Raw genomic sequence first — 21,492 nt, 5'->3', positions numbered from 1 at the left:
TGGCTAATTATGATCTTGAAATATTTGTGGAAGTTCACTAAAGGTTTAAACCGTGGGAAACGTAAATAATAAGTAAAGACAAATATTAAAAACGACAATTTAATTATCCAATAGAAACAGTTAGCCATACTTTAAGACTTATATGTAATGGTAATCTAACCTAATTGACTAATAAGGGAATTTAATCCTAAATTAACTCCTCCGAAACGGCTGAACCGATTCTTATGAAATTTTTCATGCATATTCAGTAAGCCTGAGAATCGGAATCTATCTTTCAAACCCCTAAATGTGTTAAGGGTGGGTCCACTCCTATTTTTAGACAAAACTTTTTTTTGTTATACAGCATACATACAACCCTTAATTGTCACCCCTCTACGATCAAACCCTATTTTTTACAATAGTAGATAGTTACTTTTATTGAACTTAAAAAATGTTTCCTAGAAATAATATACTTGGAAAATCGACGTTTGCCGGGTCAGCTAATATACTATATAAAATAATAGATAATTATGTCACAATTTTTCAAAAATTGTTATGTAATGCATTTGTTAAAATGTCATTAATTTTAGTACTAATTTCTATAAGTTTATATTATAGTAAAAGGACAATTATTTTCATAAATAAGGATTGCATTAAGCAGTTTTCAAAGCGAAATGCAAAGTACTATTGCGATAGCCTGAGAAGGTTGAGCCAAGCGTATCGCTCTCACAGGACGGTAATGATATCATGTCTTCCTAACCACATCCTGTGTTCCTGGAATATTATGACTTCATATTTCGACGATAAAACTGGTGTAAGGTTGATGTTTGAGCTTATATATTAGATTAACATATTACTTTTTCGTGTTTTATTAATTAAAAAAAATGAGCATATTTTTACGTTATGAAATTTTTTTCTAATTAAAGGATATCGGTGCCAATATAACGTAAAAGTACAAGGAAAAATAAATAATTAAGCAACCCATTTATGCATACAAATAAATTGAAGTAAAATGAGTAAATAAATTTAACACCATTGTAAATTGTAATGTGTAAAGCAAAACTTCATAAATTTTTACTTACTTTGAACTATGACCAAACGGAAAATCTGCTAGATGTATTAAAATAATTTTCACATATGTTTTCAGGCGTGTGCCTCACACATACTCATACACAACCTCCTAACACTAACTCACGCACGCGTACATACCGTCTCCCACTATCACACACACATACAACTTTATTTCTACTAACTTCTTAATTAGTTGATTGTTTTTTTTCTATTCTTATTTAAAACGTTAAATTTGTTTGCCTACCCATATATGCATGTCCTTTTTGTCACCACTCAATATGACTTTATTGTGGAATGGAAGCTTGGTTATCCATATCACCGGTTCTTACCTAGCTTGGAAACCAGTCTCCCAATACCTTCTCAACTGTAATCTTATTGTTTGTTGTAAATGTTATATGGGTGAAAATAATAATAATAATAATTATTATTGTTATTATTATTGTTCACCTATTGATTACATAACAAATTACTTTTCTGATTTTATTACTGGTTTGAAATTGTTACAGTAGATTTATATAATTTGAAAAATTATTGAAACAGTATTATTATAGAATGGTTATACAACTATTCAGTGAGAAAATGCCTAAATTTAACAATGTTAGTTTGAGTTGTACTTTAACAAAATGTGATACCATTTGGTTGAATTGGTTAATGATATACCTACTAAAGCACAGTTTATCACTCCAGGTATCAAGATCAACATCACAGCAAGTTGTATTACGGGAAGCGACGCGTGCGCTGGCCGGAAGATATCGATGCGAAGTGTCCGCTGACGCACCTTCCTTTCACACGCAAGTGAGATCCGCCTTCATTCATGTCGTTGGTGAGTTTAATATAGTAAATTATACTTTACTTGAACTGTATATCTACTAGCGGACCCAACAGACGTTATCCTCCATGATATTTCTAGCGATTAGGATATAACAAAGTATGAAAGTTCCGACTGCAGCGCCATCAGCTGGGCTGATTTTAGTATAATTATATATCTTATACTAGTGGACCCCACAGACGTTGTCCTGCCATGATATTTCAAGCTATTAGGATATTAAAGTATGAAAGTACCGACTGCAGCGCCACCTGCCGGGCTGATTTGTGAATCTAAACCATTCCCAGATCCCCTTGAACACACACAAAAAATTTCATCAAAATCGGTCCAGTCGTTTGAGAGAAGTTCAGTGACATACACACTCACAGAAGAATTATATATAAAGATATATATAATTCTCGTGTCACAATGTTCGTTCCCATACGAAACGGATCAACCGATTCTTATGAAATTTTTTATGCATATTATGTAAGTCTGAGAATCAGCTACTATCTATCTTTCAAACCCCTAAGTGATAATGGGTGACCCCAAATTTTTTTTTACTTTTTTGATAAAAATTTAAATTTAAATTTTTTTTCTAAATTACATACAACCCTTAATTTTTACCCCTCTACGATTAACCCCTTTTTTATTATAGTAGATAGTTATTTTTATTGAACTGAAAAATGTTTCCTAGAAATAATATACATGGCAAAACAACGTTTGCCGGGTCAGCTAGTATATAATATATAATTAAATTAATTATATAATATAAATCTTTATAAGATTGAAGTGTCTTAACTAATGCGTGGAAGTCGTGTAGGTATATATATTTTTACTAAGATTTGCGTGAACCACTAAACAGTTGGTAAGTTACGTTATACCTTTACGAGCACAAAATTACGCGAAATAGTTAATAACGCTCCTTGTCGGTTCCCACTTCTACCATTAATGATTAAATACTTAAAGTTGCTTACAGTTTACAAACTCATACCTACTCATGGACTCAGTATGCTTTCATATTTAAAGCGGTGTTGAACTATTGATTACCTTGGTAAGGGTAGGTATGTTTTTCCTTTGAATATAGCTATTCTTATATTATTATTTGTTCTCTCCTTTTTAAATTTAGAATAACAACCATGAAGTTTTTATATATCCTTTACTAGAATTATAAATGCAAAACTCTATATTTAAAATTAGAACAAAGCGCGACTGACCGATACAAGACAAGTTAAAAAATTTAAAAAGAAAACTGCACTTTCTTAAACTAGATAAGACCACAGACTTTACAATTTAAAGTAAGATTCGTAAATAATGGATCTAGAATGGAGCAATACACTAGCAGAATAAGCTTAAAATAAACAAAAACATTATTCTCGACCGAGAAATGGGTACAATTGAGACGGGTTTATTTACTAGCGAGTGGATGCCGTGAGGTAAGTAATGGTCTCTTTAAGGAACCTGCTTCACGGTTAGATGTATGAAATAAATTGACGTTTGCCAAGAAAAGTGTTCTAATTTTGAAAAACTAGGATGATAACATTAAATTCGTGTTGTCGTACGTAGTTGTATCAATGAGAATAATAAATCGACATACTTAGTATGATAGATTTAAACAAAATGCATGACTTCGCTTAGTGTCAGAAGCATTGACATTTTTATTATAACATAGACACATGACAATATAGTAGAACGAAACAGGTGGCGCTAGTAGTGTCATTTCGACATTTACAACACTTATATCAGATTTTACTTAAATGGCAAACCCTTTATATATATGTTCATAATATAGCAAATTAAATAAAGTCTTCATAGCTATTTTATTTTCTTTAAAATAACGTCTAACACGGAGTTCGAATTATGGAATTAAAATATAAATGTGGATATATAAAACAACATTTGTGATCTAAATCCAAAAAAGTCCACTAGAATCTCTAAATGTGCTGCGCTAGATATACTATGGGATTGGCATTTTAAGTGGTTAACTTTCTGCTCCTGGACCTTTAAGTAGAAGTGAGCTCCATAAAATTATGGAGCAGGGAAGTTATGATATAATGCAACAGCGACCTAATAAATTGTGTAGTACTGGCAATACCACCACAGGTGGTTCACGTCGTCTACGTACGTTCAAATGTATGTACTGCTAACCACATACTAAGTTGTTACCTGGGGCTTGCAGGGCCTTGGCAGACGCCAAGACCACTGGAACTAAGTTTAAGCAAAGAAAGTGAAAGGGGACATTTGACACTCCCCTGCTGCCTAGCTTTTGCGCCACAGATCTGCTTGATTGGCTACTGTACCACAAAGAACGGATCGGTGGCCGTCGATACATTAATAAAAATCTAGATGGAGGGCGTAACTATTGAAAATTATAAGTAACAAAAAGTTTATATCTAATATATAAAATTCTTGTGTCGCGGTGTTTGTAGTTAAACTCCTCCGAAACGGCTCGACCGATTCTCATGAAATTTTGTGTGCATATTGGGTATGTCTGAGAATCGGACAACATCTATTTTTCATCCCCCTAATTGTTAAAGTCCACCCCTAAATATTTTTTTTTATGATACAGCATTAAAAAATACATACAACCCCTATTTTTCACCCCTCTACGATCAACTCCTATTTTTTATTATAAATTATATTACATCGCAAAACGACGTTTGCCGGATCAGCTATTATCATAATAAAAATGCATCTAATGTTACCCGAGTGAATCTCAACAATGACTAATCAAAATGCGAGAGGATCGGCCGACTAAAAATATTTTTTAGATCACCCTCATCAAATTAAAATTATGTATTTCGAACAGCTACTATGTAGGGATCCTATGTATACAGAAAAAACCGCGTAATCTGGAATGAAAAACCGTTTGTTATTTAAAACGTTTTATTATATGGCAATAACAGACCTCAATGCATCCGGTTTATGACGTCTTTTCATTCCAGTTTGAGTTCACTTTGCATTTCTTTTTGTCGCTATCCGATTTGTGTTTTATAACTTTGCCAACATTGAACAATAACCATGCTTTGAAAACGTTTATAATTCTAGTTTTCATACAAAGAATGTCGTTAGACTGAATATAGCTATTGTTATATTATGTTTGAACATAAAAAAATATAGGATTTTCTTCTTGAATATGTAAAATGATAAAATTATTGTTGTTTTTGAAACTATGGAATGGAATTTGCACCCTAGAATAGAGATAATTTTATTTCTATGGAACACCATTTTTAAGCTACAATATTGAAGATATAGAACTGCGGTGTTTTATTATTATTATTGTTCTATTAAATATTAGCGATTGTATTTTAATTTGGAAAATCTCTACAAAATTATAAAACGAGTTAATCTAAAAGACAAATATTTTTCAATTCATTATAATAAAATAATTGAAAGTCACTGTAGTATTTTGGAATGACTTTATTAAAATATATATTGAGCCTTAGCGTTCTTCAAAGTTTTGAAACGCATTGTTTGAAATTAAATGTGAAACTTAAGTGAAACTAAAGCCTGAAAAATTGCCGTGTGGCGCCGGTAAACTTTACACGACACACACTTTTCTCTCCTTCGCGAAACGGGAGTACTATGCTGTAGGTTGCCTATAACTCATATAAGTTGTGAAATTCACTAAGCTTCTAAACATTTTCAACATCCATCTTATAATGCTAAACATATAAAATGAAAATGCAAGCTCAGTCTTCTGCTATATATTTTCTAAGAACTATTTGTGTTTTCTTCAGTAGTTCTGATAAACGTTAATGTAAAAAAATATGTATGTTAAATACGTTATGGCCGAAAATGTTTTAACTTCTTGTCTTTCTAAAGAGCCCTCAGGGGTCGTTCTTATCATTAAATAAAATAAATTAAATTAAAAATATTGAGCGCTTGGTCGAGTCTTTAAAACATCAGAGGCGGAGGGAAATTACAATTTAATAATTTGATTTTCACCTGGAAATCGAACCCAATACTCCAGGCGTCTACAACGCAAACTGTATCAACGTTAAAATGCACAAAAACAAAGATGTTTATTAAGGAAAGCATTCATTTATTCATACTTTGCGCCATCTTAAAGCAATTAAAATTGCACAGAGCGAAACATTCCGTGTTTAAAAGCATTCACTCTTTCGCACAATAAAGTAGCAAATTGCCTCAAGTTTGAGGCAGGTGGCGCCATAGCACTTCCGGTGATGTCACAGCCTCCTTCCGGCACGCCTCGCCACTTCAGTGGATTAGATAACCTGTACCCTAGGCTTTGTTGCGCTAGTTTAACGACCTGTGAAATTGAAATTATTGTATAAGGCAACCATGGTAAGAATACCTTTTAAGATTTTTATTGATCAATTTATTGCTGGTAAATCTTAATATATAGTAAGAAATTAACAAATAAAATTACTAAAAAATTAGATTACACGAAATTTACCACACAACTACTATTAATTAATAAAAACACATGACCACAAATTCAACAACAATAACTGTAGGTGACGTCTATATTATCTAGTGCGAGCGGCGAAGAAGTGAGCGCGCCACACCACGTGCCGTGCTTTAATAGCCTGAAAACCAGTTTAGTCCAGTATACCCTACTCGTACGCTTCAGTTGAGTTTTTACAGCTTATTATATTATATAAATTACGTGTCACGTTGTTTGTCCGCTATGGACTCTTAAACTACCCAACCGATTTCAATCAAATTTGCACACCGTGTGCAGTTTGATCTTACTTAAAAGATAGGATTATATCTAGCTTATATCTCAATTTATACCCACAATATTATTTTATTGCAAAATATTTGTTTATTATTTAATAGTCACAATTCTAATAGATGGCGCTGTGTTGAAAGTACAAACGTTTCAAATAAGCTACAATTTAATGGCATTACCACCAAAAAAGCATGGTGGTCCCCATGACTGGTGTTATCCTACCGTTTCCCTTGAATAGGTTACTATGTAATATATATAACTAAAACCTTAGCCACAGCAACGCTTGGCCGGTCTGCTAGTATATAATATATACGAACAAAGATATCAAAAATTAATAGAAAAACTCACTATACACAGGCTGTTTTTCATCTTTGAGAACAATAAATTAAAAAAAAAATAACATGCTTCTTAGTATTCTTAATTCTATTAAATTATAATAAAATATTTCATTTTAGAATAAAGACTTTTCTATTAAGCTTGTCTCTTCTCCTTGAATGACTTTTAAATTCTAAAGCTATATTTATAATTTAGATTAAACCTAATTTAATTACTTCGAATCTGATTTTGGACGTTTCAGGATTATGATATTAATGAAAATATCTAATTTTTCTCGAAAAAGTTGTAATATTATTGTAATTACTTTTTCTAGCGGCATAAATGAAATTTAATCAAACGTGAATTATTTTGTTAAAATTGCAAATAGTATTTAAATTTAAATTTAGAATAATCGAACTTCTTTCTTAGTCGCGCTCTTCATTTCTGAAGGTCATATTAGTGTCGCCGCACAAATTCCTCCACTCTGTCCTCAACAAGCCTCTGCGCCTGGGTGACCTTTACTTGATCGGTCTAGCGAGTAGGGCCTCGAGACCTGGTGCCCTTTACTCTGCCAGTCACGATCAGTTTTTCTAAACTCACTGCTACATGTCCAAAAATGGAAGAGTTTTTAGACATTTAACTGGAAATTATGCATCTTCATTGAAAAAAAAAGGGTGCGTGTACTTATGTACGCGCGTAAGAAGTTATACTTCTTTGGCATTATTAAAAATAGTTTTTGATTGCATGCAAATAATTAATTACAATTAAATAATCAAAGACTGGAAAAGGAGTCATAAAGTTAAGTTTACGTTTGAAAAATTAAATAAATAAATATTTATAATTATTCTTTTACATTAAGTGTAACATAAATTCTATTATTATTCGAATGTTGTTTTTAATGTTAATTTTGTGTCACGGTGCGCGCGCATCGTAAAATTTCAATCTCATAAATTTTTCATAACGCGCCTAAAGAAGTATAACTTCAATAAAATATTATGAAAAAGCTTTATTTTCTAAATCTAAACACAGTCAGTGCTAACATTGACAAACGGCCACCCGAGAGTGGGTTAATTATTTACACGAATTGTTTTATCAGAATTTACGAGAGCTATATATCTTGCTTCACTGTAGTTGGAAATCTGCAGTATGACTCATTAATTGTTTCATACGAAATGTTGTGTATCTTTTACCACATAAGGTGCTAAAATCGTAGCTTTAAATCTCTTAACTATTATCTTAGCAATGGTTCGCAATCGCCTTTAAGTTTGTGCATCTTCTACCGCATTTACCATGGAGAGTGTTCAGAGGAGTTGTTCAGATAATTATCTGCAGCTGAGTTTCATTATTGGACGTCAAAGGAGAATACCAAACACCATGCGTATCACCTCGACGTCCGCCGTTACATAACTGAGTGTTACTTTAGGCAGTTTTTGTCACGCACCACCACTGTCTGGAATAGCTGCTTCCAACCGAGGTATTTCTGAACTAATTCTTCTTAGGGTCAAGAAAACACCGTAATAATTATTAAAAGGCCGGCAACGCACTTGCAAGCTGTCTGGCAATGTGAGTGTCCATGGGTGGCGAAATAACATGAGTATCCTGCCCATTTGCCTCCTGATACAAAAAAAAATAAGTGAGACCGTAAATCCCCTATTTATTTATTTCTTTACATACGATGTAAAAAAATTGACTTGTAACATATGGCTCACAAATCAACGCACTAATTTTCGACAACTTCATAATATAAATGTAATCTTCAGAATTTTGGAACACCAGAAACAAAAGAACACAAATGATGATGGATAAAGGAGATTCTTAGAAGCTTATAGACAAACAGGTACTAGTGTAGACTCTTCAGAGAAATAGAAAATATGGCGCAAATAATCTCTTTGCACACAGCACGGCTAATATTGTTGAAGTAATCTAAAAGTAAAATTTGTATACCATGCTTTTTACAGAATTTAGAATAGAAATGAAATAGAAAATTTAGGTTTATAGACATTTATTCTCATAACAGACAATAGTCACTTACATGAGAACTTATATAATATTACTTTATTAGAACTTATTACTTTTTGATCGCGATACTAAGGCTGGATTAGCGTTAAAGATACACCGATATTGCGCAAAAAATTACACTAATTAATTAGACATGGTATAATAATTATTACTGGTTTAATTTTTAGCTTCTTTCAAAATATGTCGTAAAATTAGTGGCGCTATCTTGGCCTCAGAATCCTGTAACTTTTTTTCTTAATAGGCAATTTGATAAGTCGGTGCCTGACTTACGCCGATTGTCGATTTTTGGGTCTAGAGTATGCCGGTTTCCTCGCGATGATCCATCATCGTACGAGGTAGTTAAATGGACACATAGAAAACAAAGTTCATTGGTTCACAGCCGTGATTCGAACGTACGACCACAGGGCTTAGTGTTGCATATTCAAGACATTAGGGGAACACTGCTCTATGTAATAAGATCACGAGATATACTTGTTGACGCCCCCTTTAACGCCAGGGTATTAAAAACAAGGGATTAAGAGGCAGGTCATGTCTTGTTCTAAAAATCTATTCCCAAACTTTTATCTGATAAACGAATAAACAAATTAAATTGTAAAACCAAGTTCTGTTTTTCGACGTAATTTCGCTTCGAGCGTTATGAAACTTGTTAATTACGTTCAAAATAGTCCGTCCACACTTGTGACGTTGAATTTAAAACTAAAATCGACTTTAGTTCCTGCGAAGGCTAAATTGGCCGCAGTTGTGCAATCCGACGGGAAAAATTTAATATTTTACACAACACGCGCTCGCTGCTATTTTGTTCGTATCAAGAAGTTTTAATTTGGACAATGTTTATTAATTGACAAATCATTTTAACATTTATTCAATTTAGTTTGTTATAAATAATTGTTTCTTTAATTGAAATGGCCAGAATAATAAGAAAAATAATAATTTTGGACCCGAAATGGATAATTTGGAGTCGATATTGGTATGTATGGATGTCAAGAATGTATTCACTAGCACTAAGACTCTGAGTAAGCCATTAAAAAAAAGTCTGTTCCATACACACTTTTTACAATTTAAATGATTTGTTATTTGGAGGTGAATATCACAGAGAAAATCTTAATATAAAACTGCGCTTTAATGACCTATACTTTTATTAAAAAGCGCTTTAAGCAAATTCTATTTCCTTCAGTCGTTATTAAGTTCTGATTAAGTTTTATACAGTACGACATTACTAACATTACTCGGCTAAACTTGGCTTTAAGATTCCATGTGAAACTACCGTAGCCGTGGATTTAATTAGAAAATTATTTAACGAACAATGTTACAATCCTTTTACAGAGATATCTTATATAATGTTAATATTTGGTAAATGACTTTCCGGTTCCATCAATAGGATGACGCTCCTATTTTAAGAAATAATAATAGGTGAAATTAGGACACTGGCTATGTTTGACCGTTCTCCATGCCGTAGAAAAGCTCTCGGGGCTACGGCTGATCGCGTAATACTCCGGTAATGCAGCAGATAGACACGTCAGACATGGCGCTGTCTGACTTTGTTCCTCTATAAACCCATGCCCATCATGCCTGTTAGCCTGTTCCTCTCTGGAGACCTAAGAAGAAATAGATTTTTTTCATGATATCCATTACTGGATTTAAGTCGTAAGTTACAATATAAATGAGAAATGAGACAAACGTGTGATTTGTGAGCAGTGTTGACCTAGTGGCTTCAGCGTACGACTCATGCCAGGTCGTAAGTTCGATCCCCGGCTATGCATCAATAGACTTTATATGTGCGCATTTTAACATTCGCTCGAACGGTGAAGGAAAACGTGAGGAAACCGGCTTGACGCTACTTACCTATTAGATTGCCAAATAATCTTGAAACAGATTCAGAAATATCAGGCCCAGATCAAAAAGTGCCACTGATTTATTTATTTAACGTGTGATTTAAGTGGATTAGGATTTAATTATCTTCATTTACGTTTTAGTATTGGTTCTATTACGCCAACTCTGTTATTAAATGATGATTAAATTAGTTGTAAACACACGTTAAATGTTTATGAAATATGATATAATCAGTTATGTAATCTCAAATATTCTCTAAAAACTAAATTATTTTAGTTATATAATACAAGTAAAAGCATGATTCTCGCACAATAAAATGGCGGATGCGATGCCTGTATATCCAACGTCTACTTTAGCAAAACTGTAGTCCACTCAAGTAACAAACGACGGCAATGTTTTCTCAAACTAAAACTTCCGAGCGTCCGTAGACTGAAAATACACTATCAATTTTACTTTTTCTAGCAAGTAATTTTAATTAAATTGATGTTTGCGGGGATCTTCGAGGATTTCTCTTTATTAGGGCTGTGTTTACAGTGGCCGTGCGATAGTTTCAGTTTTTTACATTACGGAATTAGAAATCTTTTATTCTCTAGTTGTTAAAATATATGAATGTCAGTACTGGTATATTAATAATTTGGATTATAAGCGTTATTTGTTGCTAAATTAAGGTAATTATGATTTATTTAACCAAGTACAGTTCACCACAAGGATATATTACTGTGTTCTATGTTCGATTCTCGAAATAGTTGCCTTCAATTGTTAAGACGCCAATATCAAACGAAATGAAAAAATATTTTTAATACAAAGCTGGAAAAGGTCAGGAAAAGTGATCTGTATGCGACTTAGAATGATTAAGACGGGACTTAGGAAGTAAGGAACAAAATTTACAACCGTCCGTCTATCAAAAAAGATATTACACGATCCTCCTGCGCAGGCTCATCCTTTGTTGCTTATTTGTAATTATAAGTGATATATTATCGGTCGGATATCTGAAAAAGAAAACTGTACTGGTTCTTTCTAATTAGCGTTTTCATGACAAACTTGCGGTAATGCAGCGTGGGTATGCGTCGTTGACTCGAAGCTAAGGACGCGAGCGATATTCGTTCAAAGCGGTGACGCAGTGAGGCTAGTTCGAGTTAGTGTTACAAGGCAAAAAAAAAAAGTAAGAAGGAAACGGTGAATTATTAAATTTATTAATTTTGATGTTACCAAAAGGCCTACTTTCCTTATGAATAATCAATACACAAGCAAAGATTTTTCACATCTATTTGCTAATACAATAACTTTTGTCGTTCCATTTTCAAATACAAATCCAATTGTAACAAACGACATTGCACAGATTCATAATTGGTCCACATTTCTTTATTGCAAACAGCGTTTAGCCATAGAGCCTTCGAAATTTAAATTGCAGACAATGCTACTAAAAGTCTAAACAGACAATTCTTTTCCCCGACATGCAATTTCGGTTCGGAAACTCGTATACTGGCAACAAATTAAATTGGCGACTTAGATTAACAGGGCAAATTGTCCAATTAGTGTTTCGGTGGGCAAAGCAGTGAGTGGGACAAACGGGATTGCTTTCCAGCACCTGCTGCGTACCACAATCTATTGTATTGTGACCACAGACATCGGTATTAAATTAGACTTGAAAAAGTGCATTTGTTACTTGCATTTCCGTCTTTGTTTATGGAAGTTGTAATTAGTACAATAGTTATGTTTGATTATGCATATTGTACGTTACCTCAGCTTTGTGTTAATATATAAAATTATTTTATTTTACACGTGTGTCAAAGTGATTTTACGACTGACAATTTACATTTTTTCCTTAAACGTTATTAAGCAAACTACAAAAAAGCTTACACACAATTTATTATCAATGGATTTTTTTTAATTTGCTAAAATACTTTTTTAAATAAATCGGGGCAAACGGGCTCATCTGATATTAAGTGACGCCGCCCATGGACATTCACATTGCCAGAAGATTCGCATGTGCGTTGCCGGTCTTTTAAGAATTGCTACGCTTTTTTCTGGAAGGACCCTAAGTCAAATTGGTTCGGAAATATTTCAGTGAGCAGCTGGTTCCACATAGTATTGTGGAACACTCTAAGGTAAATGCGGTAGAAGATGCAGAGAGAATGCCAAGGGGCCAAACCGCTCGGAAAGTGACTGGACGTCGACGATTCGAATCTCTCTTCTCTTTTTGGGTGCGATTCAAAGCAGCACGAACATTTCTTGTATATCAAAAATTTACGTACAGGATTAATTTTCCCTGAATTTGGTTTCATGTTTGATCATAAGTCTATTAGACTATTCCGATACAAGCAATCATTTCCGATGTGAAAAGCCTAATTGTGTTTGAAATGCGAGCCTAGTACAATTTTAGCCTAACGCAAATATTATTTTAGCCGTAATGACCGGTTCTGTGGCGGACCGTTATAGTGAAGTTCATTATTTTCATGTAAATTGAAGTTAGATTGCATATAATATGTTATCACTATAATCACTATTAGGTGCAGACATTAAACTGATTTCAATTGAAAGCCAACGCCCAAAACAGAAATACTGACGGCTTTAAGCAATTTCGTTCTTCTCTCAAGGCTATCGCTGATGTCGCAAACTTGGCATCGTTTACAAGGCAACATCGTCGGAATCGCATTGATGTTGCTGGTTGCAGAGTACCGACACTGTTACTCACATAAAAAAACTGTTTTAGGTTTTTTTTATATTACCAACTAATTCATAAACATACAATAAATAGTTATTTAGTTTATAAGGAATTTAAAATTTGTACTGTGCAGGCACTATGGTAAAACCTTAGAATTTTTTGGTGTTTTCTGTACTTTTAGTATATTTATAATAAAAAAAGAAGTAAATTCCGTCTCTTTCTGTCAATTTGTTTGTGCGTTGTGAAGAAAATAAATAAGGATGATAAGATTGATCAAGTTATTTCCAAACAAAATTTAAAATACACTTTTGTCGCTCCGGAGCTCCTTATGGTTTATTTAAACACCGGCTTTATTATGTCTAGTATTTTGAGATTTTTTAATTTGTATTGTTTTGTAACAACCCCATAAGAAATCTTGGGAATAATCAGTATAGAAGCACTAGATATCTTTGTTTAAAAAGATAATTGAGTAATTCATCTTGATTAGTACTCTCGATCAAATACCTGCGAAACTGGCTTTGATTCTGCGAGTAATAAAGTCTACTTTGGAAATATATAACTAAAAGCCCTAAATCCAATTAATTTTTGACATAGCATTCATACTTACGGCAAAGTCCCATTTAAGACCTAGCACCTCTTGAAAGGCCGAAAGCCGCGTAGACATTTATTTATTTACATATCGTTACAGGAATACAATACAATTAAAATAATGAAATAAAAAAGAGGGCAACTGGCGACCTTATCGCTTTTAATCGATCGCTTCTACGCAACCACTGCGAGAAAAAACATAGAATTTATAACTTAGACAAAACGGGTGGGACAAAACAAAGCAATTAAAATAAGCAATGGAAGGGACATTAAAAACAATGAAAAAGACGTAAGTATCAAACCTTTTTGTTGCCTATTTCACCTCATCCTCTAAAAACACATGAAATACTTTTTCTTACCAAAAAGTTTTATGTTCGTCTTCGATGCGATCCGTTTAATATTTATTCTGTGACCTTAGTGAATGCAATAAACGTAAGCGACGTCTAGGCTTGCATCGGTTGGCAGGCTGCCACTTCACAAACCTGCCCATTTCACAATATCCAGGTCACGATGTAGGGTTTCCTGTCCTAGACTTGTCCAATTTTTGGCACGATTTACTATGAGACGAATTCATTGAATAGAATTTTGATTTTTGTTGAAAGCATTTCAGCGGTAATTTGATATCTGACGTTTAGTGGGAAACATTTTGGATCTAGCTTGATTTAATTTAAGTGATTGCTTGATGTTTTTAACGTAACGTTTGAATTTCTGAGTAACTGCGATATTAAATATTTGTGCTTGGAAAAGGCTCGGTTCTATAAACTTTGTTAAATTATTTTGTACCATTTCCAACTAGAGGCCTATTTAAAAATATAAGGTAATATAGCATTTTAATGGTGTAGGAAATTTATACAATATTTACAAACTTTTGAGACAAAATAGGTTTTAAGGATATTATAATGACAGGTCTAGTGTTTTAAGCACATATTTCATTGTATTAATTGTACGGTTCCAGAGTCATCGTGCTTTAAATTATAGAGGATTTTAGGTTTACGCTATTTTAACCACTAGCGTACAACAATAGAATATAAGCGAAATAATGAAATTTTAATTGCTACGTAACAAATGAATGCAATGTAACAGTTGAAGTACCTACGATTTAGAAAATTAATTGAAATCATTATAAATATGTCCAGCCATAATATTATCTTTCATTAGTTAGTAAATAATCTAAATTTGTTAATTTGTGAATAACAAAACAAATTCACTTCAATAAAAAAGCTTTATTTATTCCGGTAAAACTGTATTTAAAACATAATTTACATTTAATACTCACTATATTGGATTTATCCCCAACGATTAAACAAGAGAACGAGACAGTCGTAGTCGTAGGATTTTGGTGCAGTTTTGGCATCGGTCATTGAGTGCAGGGGCTAATGTCACGGGGCTGACCACATTAGTAGACCGAGCTGGACAATTATCGAGTCTAAATCCAACATTAATAACGGGGAACGGGGTTTTGCGCTTGACTTGTGGTCGCATACATAATTCTACCTAATCTTCCTTATACGGGATATTCAATTGTGCTAGTTCTGAGAAGGAATGACAAAACGTTGTTTATTAGAGTTTATGAGAATGAAATTTTTTAACATGTATTGCAGACCTGTTTCTTAAATAAATAAACGTAACTATTGTACTTCTTAGGTCCTTCTTTACAAAGGTTAATATTACAGTACAGTCTTAATGCACTCTTTTAACAAGAGTATTAGATTTATTTATTTTCATAGATATGAGAGAATATTTATTAAACAATACACGATCACTTGAACAAAGTCTTACACATGTAACGATACAAAAACAAATATATTTTATTTTTAAATTACTGGTTACTTAATTATACATATCTTATGTACAAAGAATTTCTTTTTACAAAACATTTTCGATATGCCACGGCAGATAAGTAAATAAATCCCAATTTGCCGTGAGCATCTCACGTTCCCACCAGAGTCGAGATGTTAGCAAGAGATTAAATTGTCGGAGCGGTTTTAAAGGCACCCTTTACTAAAATATTTTGACTTTTTAGTTAAAGTTCCGGTATTAACATTAATTAATGTGCGTAGTTAAGAATGCCGTAACCCAGAGATCGTGCATTCAAACTAGCTATGTATGTTATATATTTCGGCAATTAAGACATGCTTCTACATTGAAGGAAATCTGGTGAGAAGACCGCCATATTTTTAATTTTTACACGTTAATGTCAAAGTATTGTAGACGTCTAAACTAAATAAATCCTTTTTTAAAACACTTTGCATATTAGTAAATGATGTCATAGACCCATAATTCGTCATAATATAAAAAAGAATTTAATTCCATTATATAAACTTAACTATCCTATCTCTTTTCATCACATCAATAATATAATTTTACATAAAGAGACGAAAGTTTACTTTAGTTAAAGAGTAGGACAAAAATATATAGAGGGTAGTGAATAAAACATAGGGACGGTGATTGCCGTGCGTGAGGTTGTTCTGGGTTATGATTAATGTTCTTTTTTTAAATTATCTAAAATGTGTGTGTGTATTTTGAATTAGCAAGGGCTTTGGGAAATACCCCCAAATAAGGTAGTAGATAGATCGCAGAACAAATAATACATTTATTTGTTGAAAATTAAAAGGTTCGGTAAGATAATCCTAAAAATCCTGGCGCCCACTTTTATTTATTTAATTATTATTTAAGTTAATTACAAGATTTAATTACGTGTATTAGTACTAATATTATTAAGTCTTTTATAAATACATACGTTCCGTTTACTTATCCATTTACCTATTTTGTTTTCTTTAAATAATCCATAATATTAATTTATTTAAAAAGAGGTAAGAATTCCATCAAAGAGACATGCGAACACATCTTCTAAATATGTCATTTTCTCGTTTGGATTAATTAGGATTTTATAGATTTAGAGAATTTATGTGCAATACTTTTTAAGAGTACATGGGTTTATAAACCTTGTGTTACCAATACCTTGTAATCTTTTTTAGCGTCACAGCTATGTTTTGCCTAATAAGAAATAAAGTCTCATATAATAATGAAACAGTTAGTACCCCTTTGCACTAATTTTTTGAACAATAGACGTATAAAAGTCAAACAAAGGAAAGATTAAAATGTCTCCTTTTCCCCCGTAACATAAAGCAACAATCTCACAAAGACCATGCATGCAGAACTATTCAATGAACACTCGATATTCGAGAACACAAAAGTTTCGTTGTGAAAAGTTTTAAGGGTGCGCAGAAAAGAATTTTCAGTTCGACAGCGATTTCCCTAGATTCTCAACGGAGATGTTGAATTTTTAAAAGTTTATAAGTTTGCGTGTTGGCTGCGAATAAGTTTGTTATAGAATATTGTAAAGTTGTGATTGTTAAGGTGAGCTCTTTACTTTTATTGCACAATTGTAGTCTGGGAAATCTCATTGATTCTCGTCGATACCGGAATATACTATCTGACAGTGGCGTTGTATCTATTTCTAAAGATTAATTTATAAAGCTACTAAACTGATTATAGACACCAGATCATACTTATATCATCTTAAGTTAACGCGAGTACATTTTTAAAAGACTTATATAATCGTCAAACATAATAGTTTGTATAAAAAAAATAGTGTGTAACTTTACAACTTATTTACTAAGATCAATAGTAAATTACCTTGGGCCGTAAGGTTCAAGTGCACAGGCGCTAATTAAAGATTTAAGTTGGCGCCTAGTAGGTAGTACCGGCGCCCCAGAGCTGGTGCTTTTCTCGCTCAACGAGTATCGCAATACAGCGAGGAAATGCTGCCAGCGTTAAAGGTACACTGCCACAGGAATCAAAGTTTTTAAACTTTGTTCTTACTATGTAGGTTAAGAAAATTGTAAATACAGTATTTTTGATTGTTATGATTAGGTTTTAAACGTTTTCCACCGAATTATAGTATGTTACAAAAAAAAAAATACGTAACAGGTAGCCGAGGCAAATTGAAAAGCCTTATCTGATACCTGATGTTTTAAATGATTATTAGCACGTTTGTGATCGCAGTCAGCAAGCGTTACTGACAGTTCATACTAAATTTTTTTGTCTTATATGTAATTTAAATTTTACTCTCTTTTGCTTTCAAACATCACACATGTTAATATGCGGACAATCAGATAATTATGAAAATCATCCATACATCCCTTAATTTTCACCCCTCTACGATCAACTCCTATTTTTTATTATTGTAGATGGTTATTTTTATTGAACTAAAAAAAATGTTTCCTATAAATAATATACATGGCAAAACAAACGTTTGCCGGATCAGCTAGTATATTTATATAATTTGCCAACTGTCCACGCAAGCGTAGTAGTCCTTTATAGAATTATTATCCGCTGATAAGAAACAAAAAAATGAGTAATCAAACTCTAAAGAAATCTAATGAACACGCATTTGAATTGAAGAGTCCCTTTTATTTCTCGGAAACTCAATTTAGGTAGACAACATAGTTTGCAATCACTCCCGTCTGGACGCCGGCGAACCGCCAACTCACTTCTCAACTATTTTCGAGGATAGTTAAGTTCAAATGAGAGTTACACGAGTGACTTCCACGAATTTATTTTCCCGACTTGTATACCGTAATTTTATTCAACAATCGTGAGTTTGTTCCATGCAATATTGTTGTTCTTTCGCTGTTAATAACACCTTCTATGGAGTCAATATTATTTTAAAGGATTAACTTACGCTATTTTTATATAGGGAACATAAATAAAGTGTTTCCTTTAAAATATGTGTAAAAGGTATGTCAATAAAAGACAATACTATGAACATAAATAAATCCAGTGTATTTCTTTGGCGTTGCATATCTTTTAATCGCCGGTCTTACATCGCTTATAAATCCTAATACATGCGAAAATGTTATCTAAATCCAGAAGCTTGCAATCAAATGAAATTAAATGACAATTCCACACTTTAAAGCGACTTAACTTCAAATATTCGTTCCTCGAGACGTTAATGGCGTTCACTTTGAACAAAAACTCGCTTGATTAAAATCGTTTGTCGTAATAAAAGGAACACTAAAAAGTTACAACCGTACGAAACTGTAGCCTGGTGTAGGCCCGTAAAATCGATCAGCGACTGATATTGATCACGGGGACAAAAATTTAACGGCAAAGAGGAGATTATCGGGGCGCTGTTTAATTTAGCGTCTGAACTCGCAGGATATATTAAAATTGTCGCCTTCACGATGCAACGTCTAAAGGCAAATGATCCGTGAACGTAGTTGCCAATTTGCTAGCAACCATCGCACCTCGTCTTCTAAAAGCATCGCCATTAAATTTTGAATTTAGAACCGAATTCAAAGTTCAGTGACCTTAACGTGGAGTTTAATTTATACGAATTTAAAACGTCGACGAATCTGGGCAATGATCCGTGTTATTTATTATCAGTCGAACGCTATTTACTCCCGATATAACCAGCGACGCATGAAATTTTATTTCTTCGACAATCTGAGATGAGATTAGCAGCTGTAAATTGACTTTATGAAATCAGATATGCACGCCTCGGGGTTTAATTCACGGTTCACTGAATTCTGTGCACATTTATTTGTATGACAATATGTAATTTAACTTATTATTAGTTGGAACGAAAAATGTATTTTCATCAATATGAACAAAGGAAATTTCGGATTCTTTTTAATTATATGAAATTAATTACTTTGTTGATATGCGTTGGAATAAGTATGATTTAATGGAATCATCATCAGCCTCTGTTTTTGGTCCATTTTTTAATATAGGCCTCCTCCTTCTTCATCCAGTGCACCCACTGGGAGCCAACCTTGACGATGTCGTCAGTCCGCCTTGTCGGCCGCGAGGTCTTTTGTCCTGCCGAGGTCTCCGGTCAATGCGCTTGCTGGTCCGGTTCTTGTCCATGTGCGTTATGTGGCCTGCCCACCGCCACTTAGATGTTGTGGCAGACATATATATAGAATTGAACCTAAAATTTTACATAAACAAGTTAACTTCTGAAATATGTAGTTACCAACTACTCGACAATAGATGGCGCTAATATACGTAATAGGAACTTTCAAGCAAATCATTCTCAGTTTCTCGACCATGACGTAACGTTGTCAGTGTTGACCGACTTAACTGTGCTACTCATATCCCTGAATATCGAAATTGTGCACCAATAAACTTTTCTTTATCGTACGTTGATGAAACATCGTGAGGAAACCGGCATGTTTTAGACCAAGGCGATGTCACACACAAAACTTACCTATTAAAAAAAAAATCATGAATTAGATACAGAAATCTGAGGTCAGTACATAAGGGATACCGCGCTATTTCTTTACCGGTATAACCTCTTTGTAAGTACTAAGAGATTGTTAAACATTTGTAGTATATAACTATTGTTCAACGAAAGCTTTTAAAAGAAAGATGTCAACAACACAGGCCTCCGCATCAAAAAGTAATTGTATCGTGACGTGCCGATATTTTTCTTCAAAGTTTTTTGGTGCGTAATGAAACAGTCACGATTGTATTTTGAAGCCAATTTCTTTTAGAAGTTCAAGAAAACGGCAGTTTTGTAAGCTTTTTAAAAGAGTGGCCTTATACAAAATATAGCACTTTTATTTTAACTCTTTTGCCAAATTCTATGTACGCTACGAAGAGACAAATGCTCAGATAAGACAAATAATATGCATTATTATTATTTATTAACACACTAGCAGCTTAATAAGCTGATGCGTGAGTGTTTTGAGATTTGGAGAAACTATCTGAAGGAAACTACTGACTTTTCTAAAGGAAAAAATCAAGGCTTTGCAATGTTAGAGATTGGACGGATATTGTGACTGCGGAAGAGTTGCTGCATCTAGCACAGGACAAGACACACTTCAAGAGTCTGACGGTCAACCTCTAGTAATGGAGAGGCACTAAAAGAAGAAGAAAATCTTTATCTGTTTAAATTTTTAATATTTGCTTTAAATTGTAAAAATATTCTTAACACCGACTTGGCCCCGATTGGCTATGAAACTTGCAATGTACAAAGGAGATATTATAGTTCAGTAGTATTATATTGTTAGCGGACTAACGCCATCTTGTAGCAGAAACCTATATAAAGCGTGGCAACACCGGCGTTGACTCACTTTTATTTCGAGACTTCGTGCGGAACGGACTTGTTACTAACCTAACCTCGGTAGATTTTAAAAGTCTAAAGTACCTACACGTTCTAATGTTTTGTGTTTACTAATAATATTATAATCCTCATTTAATGGAACTGAAGTCCGACACGCCCGAAGGACGAGAGCAATCAGAGGACCAAGCTTTACTGCTAGGCACGAGACAGCGACATTAAATATTACAAAAAATTCTAAGCGTCTAGTTTTCGGCCCCACACGACTAATACCTTGGACCATCTGCAGTTCCTCTACCTTTATATTAAGTCATCCAACTATACGAAACGCCAAGTTCTATTTCATTACCATTACACTAGACGGTATTTCACAAGCAATTTCCCTGGCAGACAAAGCGCTTAGGTAAACGTGCAAGGGAGGTACTATTATATCCTCTTGCCTTCAATTC

At 33.5% G+C, this 21,492-nt stretch overlaps 1 protein-coding gene across 1 annotated transcript in view; it reads left to right on the top strand.

Annotated features, from left to right (window-relative positions):
- The window catches only part of LOC125056512, a 252,735-nt gene that overhangs the window by 123,224 nt on the left and 108,019 nt on the right, over positions 1-21,492 (top strand). The window contains exon 4 of the mRNA XM_047659646.1: positions 1,738-1,873. Coding sequence (XP_047515602.1) covers positions 1,738-1,873 — 136 coding nt within the window. The remainder of the gene's footprint in view (positions 1-1,737; positions 1,874-21,492) is intronic.

The sequence above is a fragment of the Pieris napi genome, chromosome 15 (assembly GCF_905475465.1).
Source record: "Pieris napi chromosome 15, ilPieNapi1.2, whole genome shotgun sequence".
Taxonomy (NCBI): Eukaryota; Metazoa; Arthropoda; class Insecta; order Lepidoptera; family Pieridae; genus Pieris; species Pieris napi.
Note: the sequence above shows the minus strand (reverse complement) of the source record. Positions and strands in the feature narration are given on the sequence as shown.